General features: G+C 33.8%; 1 protein-coding gene across 1 annotated transcript in view; it reads right to left on the minus strand.

Annotated features, from left to right (window-relative positions):
• Positions 1-23,949, minus strand: part of LOC106464218 (anoctamin-10-like) — a 49,976-nt gene extending 26,027 nt beyond the window's left edge. The window contains 5 exon segments of the mRNA XM_022391926.1: positions 1,039-1,155; positions 6,511-6,648; positions 9,470-9,605; positions 18,818-19,021; positions 23,929-23,949. Of these exon segments, the coding sequence (XP_022247634.1) occupies positions 1,039-1,155; positions 6,511-6,648; positions 9,470-9,605; positions 18,818-19,015 (589 nt within the window). The 5' untranslated portion in view covers positions 19,016-19,021; positions 23,929-23,949.
• Between the last annotated feature and the right edge of the window lie 235 nt (positions 23,950-24,184).

Raw genomic sequence — 24,184 nt, forward strand, 5'->3', positions numbered from 1 at the left:
AACTAATAGTCAAAATCGATTCTAACTGTTGATAATCGAGAAACAGACATTCAGCTGATGGTAGGCCAAGGCAAACTGATCCAAGGCCCATGGAGGGTGAGACATGCTAGCACTCTCAACTATCTGAGAAGCAAAATGCTCAGCAGGAACCCTAATATCCAGGGGAGGGAGGAAAACCAGGAGGAGGTATCATGTAACAAAGAAGGTCGGGGATCATACAAAATCAGGGAAATGGATAAAATAGAAATACCTGAGAAATTATGTCTAAAAAACCATATCAGGCCTAGCTGATTCTGCATTAGGGGCATAGGAAGACATATCAAAATCAGGTGGAGGAAAAAGGCAGACAAAATCCTCATCAACCGAAACAGGTTTAGCATGTTCAGGTAGAATATGGGCAAGATCAGGACAAGCTGATTGACTCACATAACGATCAATCTCACAGAGGATGATAGCTGATAAGTCCAAAGACGAGTCACCCCCACCAGTAGCCTGTGTCAGAGTGCTAGTAGAAAGTATTATCTCCAAAGTGGTAACCCGAACTTTAGAATTCATTGTGTAAAAATGAAAATCAAACACAATTGTTAGATGAAGTGAAAAAAATGAAAAACTGGGAAAATAAGTTATCTGAAAAGTCATTAACATTCAGAATAATAACAAAAAAAAGAAAAACAAAAAGTTGAACAAAATTGAAGACCACTACAAAAATTTCTTGATACGAGTACTGCCAAATGAGAAGTGATTGTTCAGTAGAATTAAATAGAGAGAGTCACATGAATCAAGAGAGTGTGTCTTGTTCTTATTGGTGGAGGGTTGTCACATGATGATTTACATGCAAGACACATTTGAACCAGTTGATTGTGAGGCTTGTGGTATGCGAAAATTGTTTTAGCATATAGAGTATACATGTACTGACTAAGATTATAGCAAGACATATTGAATAATTATGTCAAATTATTCCTTTATTAATTTAAGAAGTTTGTGTTCATATCAATCTTTCAGAGCAACTTGCAGTTCTACAATGTAACAAGAACTTACCAATTGGTTGAGAGGAGAAAAATGATCTGTACCAAGAGGCTTCTAGTTTTCTGATATCTTCTTCATCATGAAGTGGAAACACTTGCATTATAATTCCATTATTTTGACAAACTTGAACTGAAATAATAATAAAAAAATAATTGGTTCGGAAATGGAGATTATTATTATTTGTATACAATTACATATTAAATTAGTATCATGTAAATTATTATTGTAAAACCGGGTTGTTTTGTAATGTAAATATTCATTGATTATTCTTTTATTATGCATTACAAATTTCACTGACAGAAATGAAATATGACTGACAATCAGAGTTGTCTTTTTTAATGTTAAAATGTTTATCAATAAGTTTACTGCTGTTTTGTTCCATATTGTCTATGCAAGCTATACTTAGCTCCATGCATTTGTATTCCTCATGTATTAAAAAATACTTGAGAATTAAAATTGTATCAGTACAAATTATTCATTTTGTTGATATACAAGATGCAAGTTTTTACATCATTGTTGTGATGCATTAAACCTTTCACAACAGGTGGCCCTTTAAATGCTTTTCTGTGCAAGTCACTGTGTTACATTCAAAATTGAATTAAACACCTTTACTATCAATGTATGTAAATAAAATTAATAGTATAAAGTATGTTTTGATTCGAAGTTTTATCTTATCTAACTTTTTAAGTCCTTTATTTCAAAGTAAATCTTTAAAAAACTACTTAAAACTTCAGATGTATTGTTATGTGACCAATGAGTTATGAAAATTCTCTACCCTAGCTCTCTGTATCTTCACTAATACAACGGTAGTTGAGTAGAGGTATGTCTAGGCTGTAAGATGCTTACATAACCTTTTGACTCGTACATTTCAAAATTCTCTGAAGGAATGAAAACAAGTAAATTTTTTAAACCTCTGTCAAGTGCCATGACCACCTTCAAGAGATTTGTTTAAGCTTTATAGCCTACATGTAGATGTTACATACAGATGTGTATACTTATTACAAAGACATCATTTTACACTATAATCTAACAACAGTTATTTTTAAATTGATGCACAGTTGTTGTCATGGGATACATGTAACTGACTATAGTATTGTTGGCTGCTTGATTGACTATACCACTTATGGCTGTAGGTAGAGAAACAATTTAAATTGTATTTAGGTCTAACTATTATATTTTAGTTAATTATGTATTATTTATGTTTTAAAATGCATAATTGAAAGGTTAAGTATTTCTTAAATATACATCATATTTTGCATTTGTTCTCTAGGCTTATGATATTAGGCACTGAATGAAAATTGTTCTGAGTGGGAGGCTGAGTGGGAAATATGAGAAGAGGCAAGTATCTATCGGAAATACATTTTCAATGCAGGAAAATGCTAACTTTGGATATGATATCCTACCTCTACTCACAAAACAGCTCGAATCCCACATTAAACTGGTGGAGGGACAATAAAAAAAAAGATCCCCTTTTAGGAAGTGCCCAAAGAGTGACCAGGAGGTGTAGAAACAAAAGAGGAATCATCACACCTCAATTGAGACTGCACCACATTTGATCCAGGTATACTCTTCGCTCTTTTATGACTGTGTCGCAAACATAAAAGGCAGAATATGTATAACCGATGAATGGGACTCCTGGGTGTCGAGTGACTAGTTCGACTTCATCCAACATGAAGCAGAATCTGGAATGGTACATCAGATCCACGGTAGGTAGAGGATCACCTCTTCATTTCAAAATGGAAATTGGTAGGGAAGATGAGCTTCTGTACCAAACTCTGTCTCCACTTGCATGCATTTCCAACACAATCAACAGCAGATCCACTGAGAACTGACATCCAGCAGATGGTAGGAAGGTAGAAAGCCAGGATGACATGTCCAGTCCAAAACCTGATGGCAATGGGTATGGAACTTCCAGTCCATGGTAGGAAGAGGATACCAACCATATACAAGTGGGAAAACATGTGCTGTGTTCAGCTACAACCAACATCAGATGTGTTTGGAACTAAATCCAGCAGATGGTAGAAAGAGGGACCACAAACCTGGGCTGCATCTCCAGTCCAAAAACCTTGCGGCAATGGGTATTTGTCATACAGTCTGAGGTAGGAAGATGGATACCAGCCAGCACACATATGAGGACTTACTTAGGTGGACCGTCTTGAACCAACACCGGACCCACCGAGAATGTACATCCAGAAGATGGCAGGGAGGAGGAACATCTAAGCCTGAGGGGCAAGCTGCAATAATATATATATATATATATATATATTAATGACATGGTGGAGTAATTCAACCAAAACCTGGTGACATCTGGAATTGTACATCAGGTCCGCAGTAGGAAGTGCGTCATGCCCTCCACACATGATACAAATCATGACCAGACCATCTCTAACCAAAATGAGACAGAGGATGGTAGGAATGTCACAGTAGGAAAAACAATTGGTCTGATATGTAGACAGGAATATGGCATAGTGCTATAACTAAAACCTGGCAGCATCTGGAATTGTACGTCAGGTCTGCGGTAGAAAGTGTGATATGCCAGTTACACCTTTAAAATTCCATCAACCTACTCTCAACTTAATGGTATGAGTCATCACTCAGGAGGACAGGCCTCCATGGTCCACCACCCCAGTGGCAAGGAACTGATAAGTGGTAAGGACTTCCATACTCCACTAAAAGAAAGGGGGGATAAAAATGCATTGGAGGGTCCTGGAGTACTGCACCACCGGAAACAGTGCAACAGGTAACTGTAATACCTTATTTGGAAAAGCAGAGCTACCACGTTCACAGAGTCAATCAACCAAAACCTGGTGGCATCTGAAATTGTACATCAGGTCTGCAGTAGGCAGAATCTCAATGCCACCGAGCATCAGAAATGAGCATCAATCTGTCTGCTTTACTTAAGTTAGTCCATGGGTGTACGGTCCGGGACAAACATATTTATGAAGCAAAAAAGCACTAGAGAGAACTTCTGGCAATCTTACAGAACACCTCATTTCTACAGTGTGTATAACCCAAACCTGTGAGGTAATATTTTAGTCACAGATAACAATCAAATGGAGACATACAACCAACACCTGGTGGCATCTGGAATTGTACATCAGATATGTGGTAGGTAGGGCTACAACATAACTGATATTGAGCATGGCCACAGGATGGACAGTGTGGATTTCGAAAGAAAAAAAGTATACCTGGCCAGGCATCACTTGCCACAGAGTGGGATCTACAACACACTACACCAGCAAAAGGTAAGATATCGTATTGGAAACTTACTTAAGCCAACTATTTTTGATGAAGATCTAGCAGATGGAGCTGTTACAGATGTTGCAGATTTTTATGGAACCAATAAAGTCACCAAAATTTCAAATGATACTGGGAAAAAACTGAAGTGATGCTCATACTTTACAAAAATGATTTGGTGCAAAATGAATGGCCTAAGTTTAAAGGCAAATTGAAAGGCACATATAAAAACTCAAAAATTGAACATTTGTATAAAAGGATTATTAAACTGTAAGATAACCAATTTCATAACATATCAAAATTGTGTCAAATATTTTTATGTTTTGTGTAACAAGCACTGACTGTGAAAGAGCCTTTTCTATACATAATAGGCTCAAGACAAAATTCAGATGCTTTATGATGACTGAAAAGATACTGTTTAATGAGAATTGTAATGTTATGCCCAAAAATTGCATTGCATGATCCCAGTCCTGTAATTAATATCTGGGACAGTGCTAAGAACAGAAGAATTAAGAAAATTAAAAATAAATACATAAATGGTGTGTATGTGTTTTTGTATTACTTTCTTGAAGCCAAATTAATAATATGATAATACTGACACAATCAAACTCTTATAAATGATTCAATTGCTACATAAACCAACATACACACACACTTGTTCATGATACTGAACTGCTGACAGATGAATTTGATTAGTACTATACTGAGCATGGTAAAAATTAACTGAAGCACTGTAATATTATTCAAACTACTCTCTTCTACACAATTTATATTATCCAAACTACTCTTTCTTGCATAATTAATAATATCCAAACTGCTTTCTTCTGCATAATTAATATTATCTAAACTGCTCTCTTCCACATGATTCATAACATAAAAACTGCTCTCTCTCTTGTATAATTAATATCTATACTACTCTAAAATAATATCTAAACTACTCATATGTTGTATGAGTTTTTTAGGAAATAGTAGTAAAGAGATTGAATAATTTACTTTAAGGCGCACTAAACTGAATATTGTTTTTCACTAAAGTTCTACACAATATTTGAAATTAAATCATATTTGTATTAGAGGAAACAAACAAAAAAACGATGATCACAGCCTCCCTCTTTGCCAATTTTTCAAAACTTTCTATTACACATAAAGACTTTTCTTAATTTGTTCTACATTCAAGTATTCGCAAATAATATGGTTGTGATATTCTTACTCCTGCATAAATGTATACATTAAACATCTTAAATAATTGATTTAGTTGGCATTTTTTAACTCATGTTTTTACTGTTTATTCTTTTGTTAGTTTCACGACTCTTTGATGTTACATTTTGTTTGACAGACCTATTCAGGGTGAAGATTCAGTTTCACATACATGGCTATTTTCATAAATGTTATTTCTTTGTTAATTTATTAGAGTTCATGCTTTAAAACAACATAAAATATAGTATGCACAAATCTTATTGTCTGTATACAGTAAAACATATTAAGCCTAAAAACAATTAGATAATAGGTTTTAAAAATTGAATAAAACCATAAAAAAGTACTGATTTCTCATTACAGAATCTTTTCATTCTGTTTGTAGCTTGTAGGAAAGCAATAAAGAAAATGTATGTGGCTGAGTAGTTATAAGTATGAGAGAAATATTCTTATTTTTATAATGATGCATCATTTCACACTCACATACATTTTTTTTTACATATTGCTCTTCAAGCCTGGAAAGTTATGAACACCTGGAAGTTGTTGTAGTACACATTTGTAACCATAATCTGAAATTAAACTTCTATAATATTGACATATTTTAGTATATTGACTTTTTTTTCTTATTTCTTTTGAAAATCCAACCTTTAAAAACGACTTTTTTACAAATATGTTTATAACAAAAGAAAATTACATCATATTTTTGGCAAACTGTAAAGTACTTTGTCTAATTCAAAGGAAATAAATTCAGATCACACCAGTTGAATTAATGACTTTTCTATAATCCAGTTATGTTTCTTTATATTTGATAGTTGAAATAAGAGGCTTTTTAATTACTTACAACTGTTTTTCATTCTTAATAGTTGAAACAGAGCTTTGCAAATATCTATTACAACCACTTCTATTAATTAAAGCCATCATACATAATACTCATAAATAAGAGAATATATCATTTCTACATCACATATGCCTAAAACATTTAATTAAATGTCATACTTCTTTGGGAATCAGAGGTTTGGATTACTTGAAAACAGCTTCAACAGTAGCTGCACCTACCAATGGATTGGCCTGGGTATAACTTAACTCCAGGATAACCAAATAAAAATTGTTTATCCACAGATCGTATATTTTCTAGTTCATGAAAGACAATTCGCTGTTTCTCTGAAGTGGTTAGCAAATCACTGGAATTCATACCTGTAAAAAGATATATCCAAGAGATAACTTGTCATTCACTTTACAAGAGTAAATTATACAGAATGTATCCTGCTACAACAAACAAAGAGATAAACAAGTTCAATTTTACTCTGTCCTTAAAGGGTTTCTTTTATTTTGTTAATTCTTTAAACATTTTTATTATAATTCTGATGTGTTATTACTATTTCTTATTATGCATTTGCACAATGTACTCCTTTAAGTAATTAAAGAAATAATGTATGAAAATTGAAAAGGTGGTTCATAAGAAACTGATCTTTATTTGATGTAAATTCATCCTAAGTGTGGCTAACATATATTTCTTGGATAATGAATAACTTTAACAAAAGCAAACTACTTTAGTTGCATATAAAAAAAAGGGCTTAATAGTTTTGGTATATCAAGACACATAAATTTTTTTCAAATCTGGTACAATTTGGTTTCAAATTGGGTCTAAATATAAGACATGTGCAAAGTTATTCAACAAAAACTGCTAAATTTTGACCAAATTTTTGCACACCCCCCTGCAAAAGGTCACATGAGCTATCAGTCCTAAAATTTTTACTATAGCTTCACCTAAAAGTAAAGGTGGACCATTTTTAGTTTTTTGTCATTTGGATTAAAGATGGTTGATTTACAGCAGCAAAAGTATAGTGTGTAGATACACAATTATTGTTTAGGCCAAGTAAACTTGATTAGCAGTTTCTAGCTCAAGTTTTCAAAAGAATCATATGGGTGGATGGCTATTATTTATTGCCAACTTTTAAGCTCAAATTTACTAAATTTTATGAAATTCTCGTAATTAAAGAGCAATTAGCATAAATAATGATGGTTGATATGGCTGTACCGAGGGCATATGGATGATGACAAGAAACTGTTAATCTAGTTTCCATGGCATTACTATGAAGGAAGTTATTAACAGTTTTAGAGAGGAAAACTACCAACATATATTTTAAAGAATCTGGTTGGTTCTGTAAAGTATAGGTCTGTTCCAAATAATAGGGTTGCAATCCTAAAGCTAATGTTGGTTACTACCGAGGGTCACTTTCTTACTTGCTATGGTTTCTTGGTGTGTATTGACAAAAAGTCATGATATCTAATCAAAAACACCTTAGGTGTGAAAAAAAAGGTGTGGCCAAGAAAAGAACTGAGCGTGCAGCTTAAAGGAATGAAACCAAAATTGGTGGCCAAATTGATAGCTACACTTATAGCATTGACAAGAATTTTACAGCAAATGTTCATTCATTAATTAGCTAGGCCATGTGTTTTGTTTTATACACCATCATGCTCAAAGTTGAACAAAACATGTAGCCTGACTAACTAATGAAGGAATATTTGCTGAACATTTTTTTATCAATGCTATAAGTGTAGCTACCAGTTTGGCTGCCAATTTTGATTTCATTCCTTTAAGTTGCACATTCAATCATTTTTTTCATATCTAAGGTGTTTTTGATTAGATTAATTACCTACTTAAATACAAACATGTGTATGATTTTGAAAGTATTAATTAGACAAGAAGAGAACCTAGATGTAAGACAGAAATTAATTTTGGTGGGAAAAGATACATTACTGTCCTTTCTGAGCAGAAAAATTCTTATTCACTCAAGTGATGCAAAAGAAGACATCAGCCTCAAGTATAAAATGTCTTTTTGCAGATCTTGCAAGCATGTTACTTTGATCCCTTCAATAAAACAAATCTTAATAATCATCAGTAACAAAAACTTGAAACTAAGAAAAAAAAAAAAGCATAAAGACCATGAATTTGAACCAAAAAAAAGGCACCATAAAGCTTTACAAAACATGTAATTGACGAATTTTTAATAACCATGAAGTCTTAGTTACAGCTTAAGAAACATTTTGATCTCTTTGTGATAAAAGCATCATTCTAAATGTGATTAATGCAATGCAAGGGCAGATATTCTAAATAATCAAAGTAATTAGGTCCAGAGAAGAGGTGATTTAAATGCCAGACATAAATCCCATCATTACTAGGAGAATGAGTTAAAAATCATTACTAACAAGTAGTAGTTTATCAAAATCCTATTTTAATATCTAGACATTCCTTCTGTAAAAGACGGAACATTACACATAGCTCAATTTTTAAACACCTGCTAAATCATCAGATAGATCAATGACAGTTGACTGTGTTTTTGAACTTTTAGATGGAGAAAGTGTTTGAGAACTTATGGTTTTTAAACATTACAAACCCAAAAGAGAGCAAAATTGAATTGCTTATGTAATCATATATATTTTGTTTTTAAAATTTTTTTTATTAAGCAATTACTCAAACTAGGGCTAGCATTTAGTCTGTGAAAAATAGGGAGTAAAGGGTATTAAAAGTACAAACAAAGTACAGCAAAAATCACTGAAAAAAATGTGTAAAACACATTCTTCATCTGCACCTTTTGCAAGTGAATAATTAGCAGACACAATTTATATTACAAGAAGTGAACCACCTTAATGAAACAACTAATTTTACCAAAGTTTGATGAATATTCTTTAGAAAACCATTAACAACACAGTATTAAACTCTGGCAAAAAATGACTTTACCATAAAACTGTTTTGAGAAAATTAAACATTTTGGAGATTAAGCCATTATACAGATATTCCAGTATTCTTTTCCTGATGCAAGCAAGACTGTAAACTATATCTGTTAGATGCTCTTGTTGCATTATATTATTTGTTTCTAAACTCAAGCACTCTAATAAACAAACAGCTATTTAGAAATCTAGACTTACTATATTTTTTCTTTTTGCAATAATATGAAATTCAGACCAATTATGAAGATATATAAATTCTCATCTACAGTATAAAGTGGATTACCTTTATGTAAAAACAAGTCCATATCTTGAAGAGTAAATTCTCTAAGTAAGCCATTCTTGTCAGCTTTCTTTATCTCCATTAATTCTGCTGTTTCCAGTAATCTTGTATCTGTAGCACTAATGTGAACCAGGTTTCCCTAATGGAAAAAGAAAGAGCCTTTTTTCATAAAATTAAATTCAAAGAGATACTTAAAATGTGCTTCCAGACGAGGAATACGCAAACTGCTTCAGCTAAATGTTAGACTTTATCTACTGCAATCAGTTTGTGACTTCATCTACAGCAAGGTGACCACATTCTTTCAAAACTTTTTGAAATGACTTTCCCAATAACAATTATAGAATTTTCCAGACCTGAATACCCACATGTACAACATGCTGATATTTTGATTTTTTTCTCATACTACAGAAAATATCTTCTAAAAAGAACATCACAGATTGATGGTAGACAATAAAATGTTTAATTTTTATCTATAAAATAATAACTGATCTAATCTATCACCAAATATAATGAATTAGATAACTATCACCAGATAAATAACAGAAAGTGACTTACCAGGATTACGTTAAAATATGCCAATAAGCAGCATGATTTGTGTGTATGTGCAAGTTCCGAGTAAAAAAGAAGAAATGAAGGGTCACAAATCCTCCTGACTTTTTGATCCCTTTTGATATTCCCTGTATTGCACAATCTACACCTTCCTGATAAGAAAGTCTCATTCAGAAAAAATGAGATGTAAAGCATTATAAGGTCTTCTCTTAATAACATGTGTTCACATGTGATAGGAGGTTCAATAAACCACATGCTGCTTACCATATGTTTTTCTACACATATTTGGTGTGGAGAGCAACCACAAGTAAATGTTTTTCAAAGTTGATTCTACTTGTAAAATAGCAAAATTGCATTACAGACTTTATATGCTAAAATTTCCTCAGTATACAGGCTCAAGAATCATAAATTACATAGACAACAGCACACAAAAATGGTAAAAAGTCAATATGGTTAAAAAATTCAACCAGAAGGCTAGAGAAAGAAGAGCAGAGTGGAAGTAGTGAAAATACTTTTCATTGCTGCAAGGTAATGACACTATCTTATCTTCAAGTTGGGTTGAGCCATATCCACTCTGTGACTACCAACAATCTGGTAAATGTGTGGCTGGAATAACTTCATTCAAAAGTTATTTCAAAAAGTGACTCTGAGAGAGAGAAACCAAAAGACAAAAAATAAGGTGAAGGAGACAGAGAACAGCATTACCAGATGAAACTCTCAGAGCTTAGCCTCTAGAAATACTGTCAAATGGCAAAAATCCCCACAAACTTACCTAACAATTCCTTATTCACAGTAAAAGTGTACAAGTACAAAGAAATTCCCCAAATTGTCTACAGTTGAAAAAAGTCTCTGCTGAGACAGCAATATGCATTGTAAGAAGGAATCTATCAGACTAAGAAGACAACATTAAAATAAATCAACAAATAAAACTTAATGGAAAACAAGCATGACATTTTACAATACCTAAAGAAAAACCCAAAAGTGGACAAACAGCCTGGAATAAAACCCTGGAGAAGGGTGAACCACAGGTTTGATGGCTTGTTGTGAGAGATGATCTTGTACTGCCTCATACAGAAGCTGACATTTGGGAGGATATTGAAGGAATGGAAAGGAAATGGATATCTGAGACTACAGAGGAGGGAAAACAGAAAAGGAAATTGATGACAAGCCTTCTGATAAAACCCGAAGGGCCCATAGATCCCTGGTAAAATTCTGCCACAGAGGAAAAAGCTGAGATAAATGAGTTCCCACTGGACCGGAACCCACAGGCAACGTAACACTCAAAGAATATGATAAGAAAGAGATCCCCTGGAAGGAACAGTTAAGGGTTGGGAAGGAGTAGGATGTGGAACAGATATAGGGGACTATTGACGCTGAGGGCGAGATAAATGATTAACCAGATTCCACCTGAGATTCCAAAGTCTCAATACGATCTCGAAAAACCAACCTAAGTCCCAAAAATATGGAGATGGTAAACAAATGTGGGACAAAACTGCATCTCTCCCCAAAAGATCCCAACAACAGAGGAACCATGTATGTAAAAAAAGAGCCAAAGTCAACAAATGTGCCAACAAGGAGATAATTAGGGCAAACATATCCCCCAAGAAACCCACAGAGTCATGGTGGATCACCTCAGAAAGAAGGTGGATGGTAGACAAATACCATAAGACAGATGTGAGGGTAAGACAAAGGAGAGAAAATTGGGCATGGGAAAAAAGATCAGGACAATCATGATCCATCCCTCAAATGGGTAAAATGGATTCCAAGTGTTGCAAATCCAGGAACAGAAAATCAGCCTGATGGTTGGCCAAAGCAAACTGGTGTACAGCCTGAGGAGGGTGAGGCATGCTCATGCCATCACATAACTGAGATATCAGGAGAAAGAGGATATACAAATTACTCAAAGGAAAGAGTATTATGTAACAAGGAAGGTAGAGGATTAAAGGAAATTGGGGAAAGGGATAAAACAGAACATACCTGTGAAATCATGTCCAAAAAAGCCGTTATAGGCCTAACAGAACCAACAAGAGTAACTGGGGAAGATAGGCATATTCAAGAGGAGGAAAAAGGCTGTTCAAAACCATCATCAACCTGAACAGGTTTGGCTTGTTCAGGAGGAAGTTGGGCAACATCAGGAGAATAAGGCTAATTCAAATTACAATCAATCTCTCGGCAAATAATTGCCAATGATTCAAAAGTCGAGTTACCCCCACCTGAAGCCTGAGTAAATGTAGTGGTAGAAGGTACAACCTTCAATGTGGTAACATTTATTTCCAAATTCATAATGTAAACCAAACACAACTGTGTTGGTAAAGAAACACAAACACATAAAATTAATTAATTTTCATAACTAGGTTTTGAAAGAAGTAATACCACTATTAAATATTAAATTGAAATGATAGGTTGTAAACTAGAGATAAATGCTTTAAAAATTCATATTTGATTTGAGAGAGCACCAAAGTAAATGGCTTAACACAAGCACTGCTAAACGAGAAGTAATTGGTAGAATAGCATACAGGAAGTCACGTGTGTGTGAGGCATGTCTATTGGTGGAGGTTTGTCACATGATAATTTACACGTGTGAATCAGTTAAATCAAGTGAACCAAGACTGTACATAGGAATAAAAGGCATGTGATGTGAAAAAAACATTTTGGAAATAGAGGGCAGCACTGAACAAGAATAGCTGTGTATGTGAGCAGAAGTAAGGTACCTTTTTGAAAGAGGAAGTTAGCAGTCGGCCAAAACTGGACAAACTCCCAAAACCACCGTAAGAGCAAGAAGTACAACAAACCAAACCCGGCAATACAGGGTCGGGGCAATGCTTCAACTCAACAGTGAGAACAAGGCAATATCTGTAACCAGTATTACAAGCAGAAATTGTAACTCACCCAAACATAAGTGCAGGGAAGAGATGTCATCCTGAACCTGGTATTACAAGGAGGATCCTGCATAGGTTGGTCCTCTTCCAACTGACAATTGTCCATGTGGGAAAAAGCATTCAGGGAAAATGGAAGGAGGGAAACCAGCTTTGCCTTCTTCTCAATGAGTGTAAATCATAAGCATGTATGGTAAATTAAAATTCAATAATGCACTCAGGAAGAAGCCCCCATGTTCCACTACCTCAGCAACTTGAAAGTGGTAAGGACTCCATTGTTCCACTGGAAGAAAAAAGGGCAGTGGGAAGTCCAGAGGAACATCACCCCAGAGAAAGTGCAATGGGTGTCCATGAGTCACTATTTTGAAAAGCAGGCTGAACCTAATTTATTAAATCAAAGGGTTGGCAGGGATGGGTAGAAATCCCCTTCTGCTTTACTCATGAAGTCCACCATTGAATGAACCATCAGCCACAGAGTGGAATCTCATTATCAGTGGTAAAACAAAAGGGTCTGTGATAAGACTTACCCCAGTCAAAGGCGAATGGACATGTGTAGAATTGCCATGAGAAGGAGACAATATTCATCTGAGGAAGATACAGCCAGATCGTGCAGATAATGAGCAACAAAGGTATTGGAAGTAGTTGACCTTCTGGCCTGAATGATTTTCTCCAATGGACAGTGAAGGTGAGCAGCCAAAGACATGTTGAGATGACAAATTTGATGAGAAAAAAACACTGTGGATATGGCAACCTTGCATGGTAAAGTCTGAATATGCCAGCCTAAAACGTTGATTAACCCAACCAGTCAGCATGACAGGAGATAGAGCATGGAAAATGGAAGGGATCCAAGCAATAAAAAGTTGGGAACATGAACTCCAAAAGGAGGCAGCACATGCCATATAACACCGTAAGAAGCAAACTGGACAAAGAAGCTAATCAGGATTTGTATGGGAGTAAAGGAAATGGGTGTGCAAGCCAAACAGCCTTCCTGTGCAGCATAGGTCCTAGGGAGGAAGGACCAGTCGGGATATAGGATAACAAAAGAGGAATGGTAGAGGATGCTGGTAACATTAATGGCATAAATATCTGATCAACGACATCTGCAGGCAAGGAGGAAAAGGAAATAGGTCTTGAGAGAGAGATGGAAGATGTTTGACAAGATTGCCTACTAGCTAGACATGGTCAAAGTGGACAAGCCTTTGTTAAACAACCAGGAGAAATATGGAACAGAAGGGTGGGAAGGATGATAACGACACTGAAGAGACCAAAGGCTTTGATAAATGGACATGTACGAAGGTCTGATGGAATGGGAAAAAGGCAACACATGAAGTAAGTCCCTGGGCTGAAGCAATGGACCTGACATAAGCCATGCGTGAAGACAGAGTGTGGTGATGTCTGGATGAACAGTGTCCAATCGAGGTTGATGGAGTAGAGGAGGTTGTACAAGTGGGAACCATAGTTGTGCCAGCTAATATGGAACCATCAGTAGGACTAAACATGGAGTGGATTGGATTAGGGATAGAACTATGGAGAGGAGTCGAATAGAAGGGTAAGCATAGATGTGAAGACCCCTCCGATCTTGACTGAACACTTCCACCTCCAGAGTTAGCAAGTGTGGAATGGGAGACCAAAAAGAAGGAAGTTTGGTATATCAGTGGGTGGCAAAGGCATGTATATGAGGTGTAGATCTAGGGACCACTCTGTGGGGAGAATCTTGTTGAGATGAGATAATTGATACACAACAAGATACAGAATGCCAGAAACATGGCAAGCTAAGACCAAAAGGTGGTAACTGTGGGCCCAGAAAAGGAGATCCAGGATCTGAAAGCACAGAGACCTGGAATTGGTACACCATTGCTTGGTTACATAAGTGACCAACGTGGAATTGTTGGTGTGTATAATAATCAGTATCCCCTGCAGGAGAGGATGGAAGTGGGACAAATCTCAATGAACTATCACAAGCTTGAGAATGGTGATAGGGAGAGAACACTCCCAGATCAACCAGAGACTAGAAATCTCCTGGGAGTCAAGGTAAGCAACCCAACTCTCTAAAGATGAGTCCATGAACAGATTTAAATCTAGATGAGGCGGAGGAAGCAGCAATCCTGCCGTAGCCTGGTCCCTGTCTAAAAACCAAGCCAGGTTAGTCCAAACGGTAGGGCCCTGAACTAGAATACTTGAATTTAAGCATTAAATAACTACCATAGATGTGGGTACTGTGAAGATGAACCCCAAATTGTAGATTGTGATAAGAAAATTTGGTCTAGTATCAAGAATGGAGGAAAAGGACCTGAAGCAAAGCTCAGCCATATGAATGGGAAAGAAATCAACATGTAAGTGATATAGCAAAGATTGAACAATGAATTAGATGTTGCTAGTAAAAATGATATATAATGTACAAACTATCTGAACATACCTAGTTAACAAAATACTTCAGAATATCAAACTGACAAACCATCTACATTTACCTAGTCCACAAAGTATGTGATGATAACACAAACATACAAATTTACAAAAATTACTGAGAAAATAAAGTAATAATCAATATCTAACATACATTTCATCTAAATCAACTTAGATAACAAAGGACACATAAATATCTAACTTACCAAAGTCCAAGTAGTGATGACATGAAATACTTAATTCCCCCCCGTGTACATAAGGGCAAAGCTACACAAAGGGCATCCGAACCAAGCCTATCACAGGTATATCAACCATAAGTGAAGTGTACAAGTCGAAAAACATACCACAGAACCACTAGGAGAACTGGAAGTAATATGAAGAAAGGATAAGAAGCACAAACCTCCACCAAAGTGAAAAACATGGCAGAACATCAATAGGAGCAAGAAAAAGAAAACTAGTGGAATCACCCACATCTCGAACATACAGCAAAACCAGAATATGCACTGACAGATGCCTGATTAAGTAGCTGTAAAAAAAATGGAAGGGAAAAACTCCTGAAGAGGTGTAGAATGTGACTGACCAAAATAAGAAGGTGCAGGAAAAAGATATTCCAAATATTCTTCTTCTTGATTATATTCTTCCTCAGAAACATTATCAAATTGAAAAGAAGAAGAAATCGTTGGCTGACCATATTAATCTGTCTCTCTGTGAATTAAGGCCTGTACCTTCTCTGCAGATAAAGTCATACCGATTCCTGTAACATGAATATCCGTAGTCGATACGTTGAATCACAAATTCATACTAAGATCTGTTATAATTCAGTAACAAGAAACAAATGTAAAAACAATTGTTGAAACAACTGAATGCAAACACAGTAAAATATAATTGTTGAAAAAAAAAAAAGATTTGAAATGGCAAAGAAGCACAATCATAAACGTGAACCACATGCAAAAAAAACACACGTCTAACGAATACTGTGCCAATCGAGAAAGTGGGGATTGAATGAGAATAGAAGAGAGAGCTAGCTGCAACAATATAGGTGGCACAATACTATTGGTGGGGAGAAGTCATATGCTATGTATATGTTCAATAGTGGCACAAAATTAGTGGGGTATATAGACTGGTGTGCTGAGTGTGAAAATATTTTCAGCAATGCCGATCAAGATAACTTTGTGTGAGAGAACGTAAGACTGTCTCAGAATAATATTATAATAATCTCATTTATACTAGGTACTTGATGTTAAAAATAAAATAATTATAAAAACAAAAGAAACACAATCATAATAAGATATAAAGTAAATTTTTTTGCTGCTGACTGGTTGCCTTCCTGTGGTTTGGAATTGGAAACGGTGCAATGCTATCTGGTCTGCACACTGACAATGTGCTACAATGGAACTCCACAATTGGAGGGAGGAGAGAATGTGTTTTGGCCAGTGATGAAAGCTCCTCTAAGATGTACTCATAAGTATTTATCAAAGGCTAGCACACATAAACGTTAATACTATAATTTAGTTTTTAACTACAAACAAGCATTCATGAGAACGTCTATTTTTTTCATCTTTACTATAAACCATCACCCAAAGCAGTGGTTTCCAACCTTTTTCATTCTCTAAACAAGTCATATCTTCATAAAAAAAACTTATGGACCATTATGAATATTTGACCTATATAAAGAACACAGACTGTAGATATATACACACACAGGGTTGTAAGCTCAAGTTCGAAAGGATTTACAATTTTAATATTATAAATATTTATCCAGAAAGAAAAATACATAATTTTTATCAACTATTATTATACATTTTATTTTTTCTCTTTTTTTATTCCTCACTAGATCTTTCTGTGGATCACCATAAACACATCTGCAAACTGATTCTGGTTCATGGACCAATGATTGGGAACCACTGACCTAAAGGATTATATAACATATTTTTATCCAAAATGGTCACTGAGGTGTAAACATCCAAGATTTCAGTAAATTAATGATCCAGCATGATTATATAAGAAAACACAGTTTCTAAAACCACTCCAAATAAAAAATATGTCAAAAGGTGGATTACAGGTCATCAAGCATCACACCTATTTTAGTATGATGAACAAATAGAAAAAGAAAAGTCACAGCTCTCCTAAACATTGTCTATGGCCAGAAGGCCTAAAATATCAAGACTGAGATATAATTGACCTCTAGACATCTAAAATGTTATCACTGTAAACAAAAATACCTGAAAGACCTTGACTTTGTATGACTAACAGCACAAATATGCAAAATGATAAAGCTCATTACAGAATTCCCAGCACACAAGAAAAACAGTATCTGATAATCATTAAAATAAACATGGTACTAAATACACTTTATCAAGTCCATTACAAGTCCAGCAGGAAAAGTCCAATAAGTCCATTACAAAATGAGATTGGCATTAGAAAGAGTCAAGTATGGAAATTACAGATACAAATCTAGAGACGTAACCTCTATGATGAATACACCAGAAATAAAAAGTTGAATTAAAGTCAACTGATGAGTGAAACCACCAAAACAAAATTATCACTGTAAAAAAACTAAACATATGACTTGAGCAACTCAAAGGAATAAAAGGACAGCATTAATTTTCTGCAAACAGACTTAAGGAAGCTATATTCAACATAACATAGCATCCCAAGCTTCCAGTTGATTGATCTTATATATTTTAGTTCCTTTGTTCAAATATTTCACATTTGACTTTTATTACATTTTATGTACATCTTCCTGCTTTTAAAAATTAAACACTCCATGTACAACCTGAATGACTTGAATTGATAGTATAGTACAGACCAATATATCTTGATAAAATTCTAAGTCAACTAAATAGGATATTTAAAAAAAAATGTTACAGTAGTTAAAGAATTTATATAGAAAATAAATGTGTTAAATGTTACTTTGAAAAATTAAAACTTATCTTCAAGAACTAATATTTTGGGCTTTTATATTGAAAGTAAAGGATATATAAGAAAAAACTTTTGGAAATAATTAACATACTGAACATATGGAAGACCACTGTCTTCATACGTATATTCATGAAAGAAAAATTTTAAATTCTTAATATCATTTATGATTTTGACCCTTCTGTCTACATTCTATATTTGAATGTCAGCCCTTCCAAAATTAAACTTGCTGAGATCCACGACTTACAGAAAATCAAGGAAGTCCGTCATTGACATCACCATAAGAAAAAATTTACTTAACATCCACTATTTGATCAAGTTTTTGTGGAAATATAATTTTTAAAAGTATCTTAATAATAAACAATAATGAGTTTCACACTAATAAGAAATGATACTTTTACAGTACAAAACAAATTAGTACTGTTTATTAGAAATAAAAAGGCTAAACCTTGTAAATTATTATCTGATTTACAAACTGGTATGACTAATCATCAAGCAGCTTAGACATAGCTGGTAAATATGAAAGAAATACCACATAGTAGTATAATATACTTGTAGTCAACAGCATTATATCTTAATCATTAAAAATGTATAAACATACTACCTGTTTTTTCACCAAAAGTCCAGCTCCACCTGCTCTCCTAGGTTGTTGAATCAAGTCTGTGAGCCAGTTTACAGTGTACTCATTGGCCTTTTGCTGAAAGACTATCACACACAGTGTTCCAGGAAAATTTCCACCATCCACTGTGTCTATTCCTTCGAGATCCTCTCCCTCAGAATCATAATAATCAAAAGATTCCATTTCTGTCTTTAAAGTGGCAAAGTTAAGAACAGAAATAACTTAATAAGGAAAAAACATCAAATGAGTAAAAGTAGTGTTATGGGTATTACGATATACATCTTATAGTGAAACAGAATCAAAACAGTACTATTTTTGGACACATAATGTCTCTAAATCTTTAGCCATACTTCTTTTTATTTAATTGTTTTGCATGTGTTGCAAATTCTCAAGAGACAAGAATGGAGCTTACAAGTCCAGAGGTAATGCATTAGTCAATAAACATTCTCAGAAAAAAAAAGGTGAAAGAGATAAAATAAAAAGGAAGTAGGCATTTTGAATGGAAGGATGCATCTGCTTCAAGTGAACTGTAGAAGAAAAAGAAAATATACAGGATGATGAAGAGAATTGTTTGTCTAAATGCAACCTAGTAAAACATTTTGAAACTGGAAGTATAATAAATATATTGTTGATGTATATCATATACCATTATTAACATTGATAAGCTATACAACTTGATTGATGGACAAAGATAGTGGAATAAGGAAAGAAACCACTGGGAGATGGTCAAAGAAACAGGCGACATCCAATTTTGACAATGAAGATGTAGAAGAAACTGACAGGTCTGAGACCTTCAAGTAGTAATTTGTTAAAGTGAAAATAAAAAGAATGTTGGGTTGATAAGTAGGGAATGGATGTTATCAACAACGCACAACATTATAACTAATTTGTGTGTAATAAGGTATTAGGGACAGAAGATGTAACAACAGTAAGCATACAAAAAATAAACAATAATGACAATTATTGAATAAGAGAATCTGATTCCATAACTTGAAATTCTGAAAATGGTGACCTAAGAAAAAGTAACTGGCAAAGAAATCAATTATTAAACAATCTAAACAACCACTAGAATATGAAAGGATATAGAGAACATTCTATAAGAGCAATTTTGTACAGACCAAATAACTGATACATAACAAGATTCATAAATCCTGAAATGTAGCAAGAATGATAAATAACAATGTGATACAATACCTAAAAAATTATATCTAGCATCTGGAAACATAGAAATTCATATATAATACCTTTGTGAAATTATCAAAGTGTACTAGGACAGTTTAATCCTAAAATAGGAGTAAATGTCTGACCAAGACCCCACATTTCTAGTACATTTGGAGTGGGTCCTGATTCCTAGAACCCAAATGGAATTCATAACAACACTACAAACAGATTGAGATGCTCATGTTTTTGCATAGGTCAACTGGGATAGAACCTTTTTTTCAAAATGTGAAAGTTAAAGGTGAATAGAAAAAACACTAAATTTCAACAATGTTATTTTGTTTGTAAAAATAATACAAACATTATGTTAGAATTATTTGATTAAAAGTTACAACTTTTACAGTAAGGAAGAAAAGCTTAAAAACAGGTATAATGTTTCAGTGTGATCAATTTCATGTACACAAGTTTTAATTGTTAAAAAAGATTTTAGTACTTAAATCAATATTCAACAATCTAACAATGTATTTAAATTTTAGAATTTATAGTAGTTATTTATGGATGTGCAAGTCAACCTGCATGAACTGGCAGATTATTTATTTATGGCTGAACAGAAAAACAAACAAAACGTGAATAAATATGAAAATATTGTGTGAATAACTGGCAAAAGATTACAAATGCTTGGGGAAACAATGATCAAAGACATATAAAGATGTACTTGGGTATTTTTTAATTGTGGGATTGTTGATTTTATTAAAAAGACTTCTCTAATTTTTCTTCTATTAATGTCAAGTTCAGATTTCAGTTTGGTAATATTCTGTTAAAGAAACTGTGGTTATTTTTGTTTGTTTTTTAATTATGCACAAAGCTACACAAGGGCTATCTGTGCTCTGCCCACCACGGGTATCGAAACCCGGATTCTAGCGTTGTAAGTCCGCAGACATACCGCTGTACCACTGGGGGGCAGTTATTTTTGTTCATATGTTTATGGACTTGGAAAGTGTTTTTTTGGTATTCTTTTAACCTGATGTTTAAGTTACGTCTGTTTCACCTATGTAAAAGGCTGGGCAATCGTTACACTTTATTTTATGTTTCCTGATATGTAAGAATACCGATACCTGTCAATTTCTGCACAGTGAATTTGGATTGCACACAGTTTCATAACACTGTGGTCATCTGTTTCCTAAGCACAGTCTTCTAAATGGACAAAGTTACTTTTTTATACACCTGGTACTTATATGTATATTTTTTTTTGTTAAATTCCAACTTACAAAATTATCAATCATGACCTTTATATTTTCTGTCAAGCAAATGTAACTAAGCAGAAACTTTAAGACTATTCTGAATACAATTAGCTGCAGACTTTGATCAAGTAAAATAATTAAAAGATTTATTACCATTAAAAATTGAATTTATTATTTTACTTGCACTGTTTACTTGCAATTCATGTTTAACATACTATCATCAGATGTCTTGTAAAAATAGTTATAATACATTAACCTTCAATGCACAAGTTATTCACAAGATATGCACTTCTGTCCATTGGTATTGAAACTTTGAGTTCATTCTTCACATTATATTATAGTCTGTGTACTAAAAAATATCCATTCAAGAAGCCATAACTAGAGAATTTCCAACCATTCTGAATGGGGCACAAATGTGGGATAAAATGAAGCAACACCCAAAGAAAAAACATGTCAGTAAGCTTCCTGTCCTTAGATCTCCAAGATTTTCAAAACACACCACATTGGTTGTAGTTGGGAAAAAACTAGTTAATTGCACTATAGGGTGGTTTTAAAAGAGAAAGTAAAAGGTTATCATTAATGGAATCCAGTCAAAGTGGACCTGTGTTACTAGTGCAGTACCTCTAGGTTCAGTGTTTGGGTCTTAGCTCTTTCTTATTTACATTAATGATATCAATAGAGGCATAACTAGTAAAGTTTGTTGATGGTATCAAACTGTATTAAGGTTGAGATATTACAGAACAACACAAGTCACTTGGTAAGTTGGACAACTAATTGGGAAGTGACCTTTATTATAAATGAAAAGTAATCATTGGGGATATTGTAATTTGAATCACACATCTTTAATATAAATGGGAACCAACTCAATAATGTGACTGAATAAAAAAAATACTTTTAATGAGATATGATGTGCAAGGACAGTTTTCATATGTTATGTTATAGTAAAAGAATTCTTGAGGGGAATTAACAACACTACTAAAAAGATAACAGAGTACTAGCTTTGTTACACAGAACTAATTAAGCAACTGTCAGTCAACATTATTACTAGTGAAATTTCAAGATTTGATAGTATTCTGTCTCTCCATCAATTCTTTCCTCTAAAATTAAAACCAAATTGTCCAGACTTGCAGATAATAAAAAAAAAGATATGAAAGACAAGTCACCCTTAATTACAGAAAGTTTTATTTCATCATCAAGAATTACTGCAATCATTTATAAATATATTTTCTCAGGTGCAACTATTAAAAGTTTCATATTACAAGAAATTCAAACAATTTATGCATAATAAGTTTATTATTATTATTATAATTCATTGATCAACAAATTATATGTAATACATTTTCATAAAAAAAAAGTCTGAAATTATTAAATGGTAAATCTCAGGAAATTTGTCACATAACCAAGTATAGGTGCATGTTCTAATGTTAAAGATCTTGCTCTCTAGTTTTTATAGTACAGTACTGAATATTCAAGAAACAAGCTTAGTACTATTGTTATTCATACCATTAAATTTCATTTACCTTTACTTTGAATATTCAGGTATTGTGTTTACTTATGAATTTTCTTTGGTATATTTAAATTTTTTCATGCCGTTGTCCACTGAAATCACAATACATTTAACATGTAATAATAACTGCAAAACATTAGTTTTCCACAACACACAATGTACACTGTAAAATGCCATGTGGATTATTCTGAAACTAAAAAGGCCTACAAGTACAACATCCAGTTTTACAATTATTTATGAAGGATGGCAATACATATATGTATGAATTATAATTGTTGGATTTTGTTAACTTCTTTTGGTGCATAGCTACATAACAAGCTATCTGCGCTCTTCCCACCACGAGGAACTAAACCCCAGCTTCTAGCATTGTAAGTCACTAAACTTATCGTTGACCAACTAAGTAACTTACTCAAGTTACTGTTACAGTTAAAATCATAAATAATATTCAACGTTAAACTGGTACACAATTAAAAACATTTTATTTAGGCCTATGTTTTTCATTGTGTACCAGTTTAACGTTAAGCATTATTTATGATTTTAACTTTATACACAAGTGCCAAAATATTATAATTAACTGTTACAGTGTTAGATTAGACCAGTGACAGTTAAATACAGCCTAAGACATAGTTTGTTAACTTAGGTGTTTGATAGTTTTCTAATATACTGTTTTTTACTGCGTGAATAACAAGTTACTAATAGTAGTTTCTAAATTTATTATTATCACAATTTAATATTCACTAATTCAGGTCACACCGGTCTGTTTACCACCAACGACAACAATAACGTATTCCTATTCACTATTGACTAGAAAATAGTTTTTGGAGAACCGTAACTTAGCTTCCTTATTTACGCACAAACTACATGAAACTGATAAAATGATAGTTCTTAATTTTTCTTCAATTTTATTATTTAAAATACAAAATACCAGCATCCCTCGTTTAGCGCGGTTAAATCGTTCCTTAAAAACGCCGTATTACTACTGAGTAATACTACTACTAAACGAAAACGCACTATATCATATGAAAATCAATTTTCCATAGCATTAGGAGTACATGTAATAAAAGGAATGCGTTCCTGACCGAAAATTTTCTGAATATAGAAAGTTTTAAACGTGTTTTGCGGTATTAATTAGATACCCAAACACTAAAGAGGTAAAAAAACACTGAATAAACTTGAAAATAAGAGCATACCGCTGCATAGAACGATCCTACCACGAGGGTACCATGAGATAAACTGAGTATATGGCGCACCTCGTGCGTGCGCAGCTGCGTTGGAGAGTCCTATTTTCTATTTCAAAACCGCGCTAACTTGAAAATTGCTAATAAATCTAAGTTTCAAATGGACAGCAACTGCTCTAGTACTACTAACTAAGTAGTAGAGGACGTACGGTACGTAACGTTACGTAACGTTACGTAGTACGTCCGTACGTACTTACTTACTTAACTA

The sequence above is a fragment of the Limulus polyphemus genome, unplaced genomic scaffold (assembly GCF_000517525.1).
Source record: "Limulus polyphemus unplaced genomic scaffold, Limulus_polyphemus-2.1.2 Scaffold1589, whole genome shotgun sequence".
Lineage (NCBI taxonomy): Eukaryota > Metazoa > Arthropoda > Merostomata > Xiphosura > Limulidae > Limulus > Limulus polyphemus.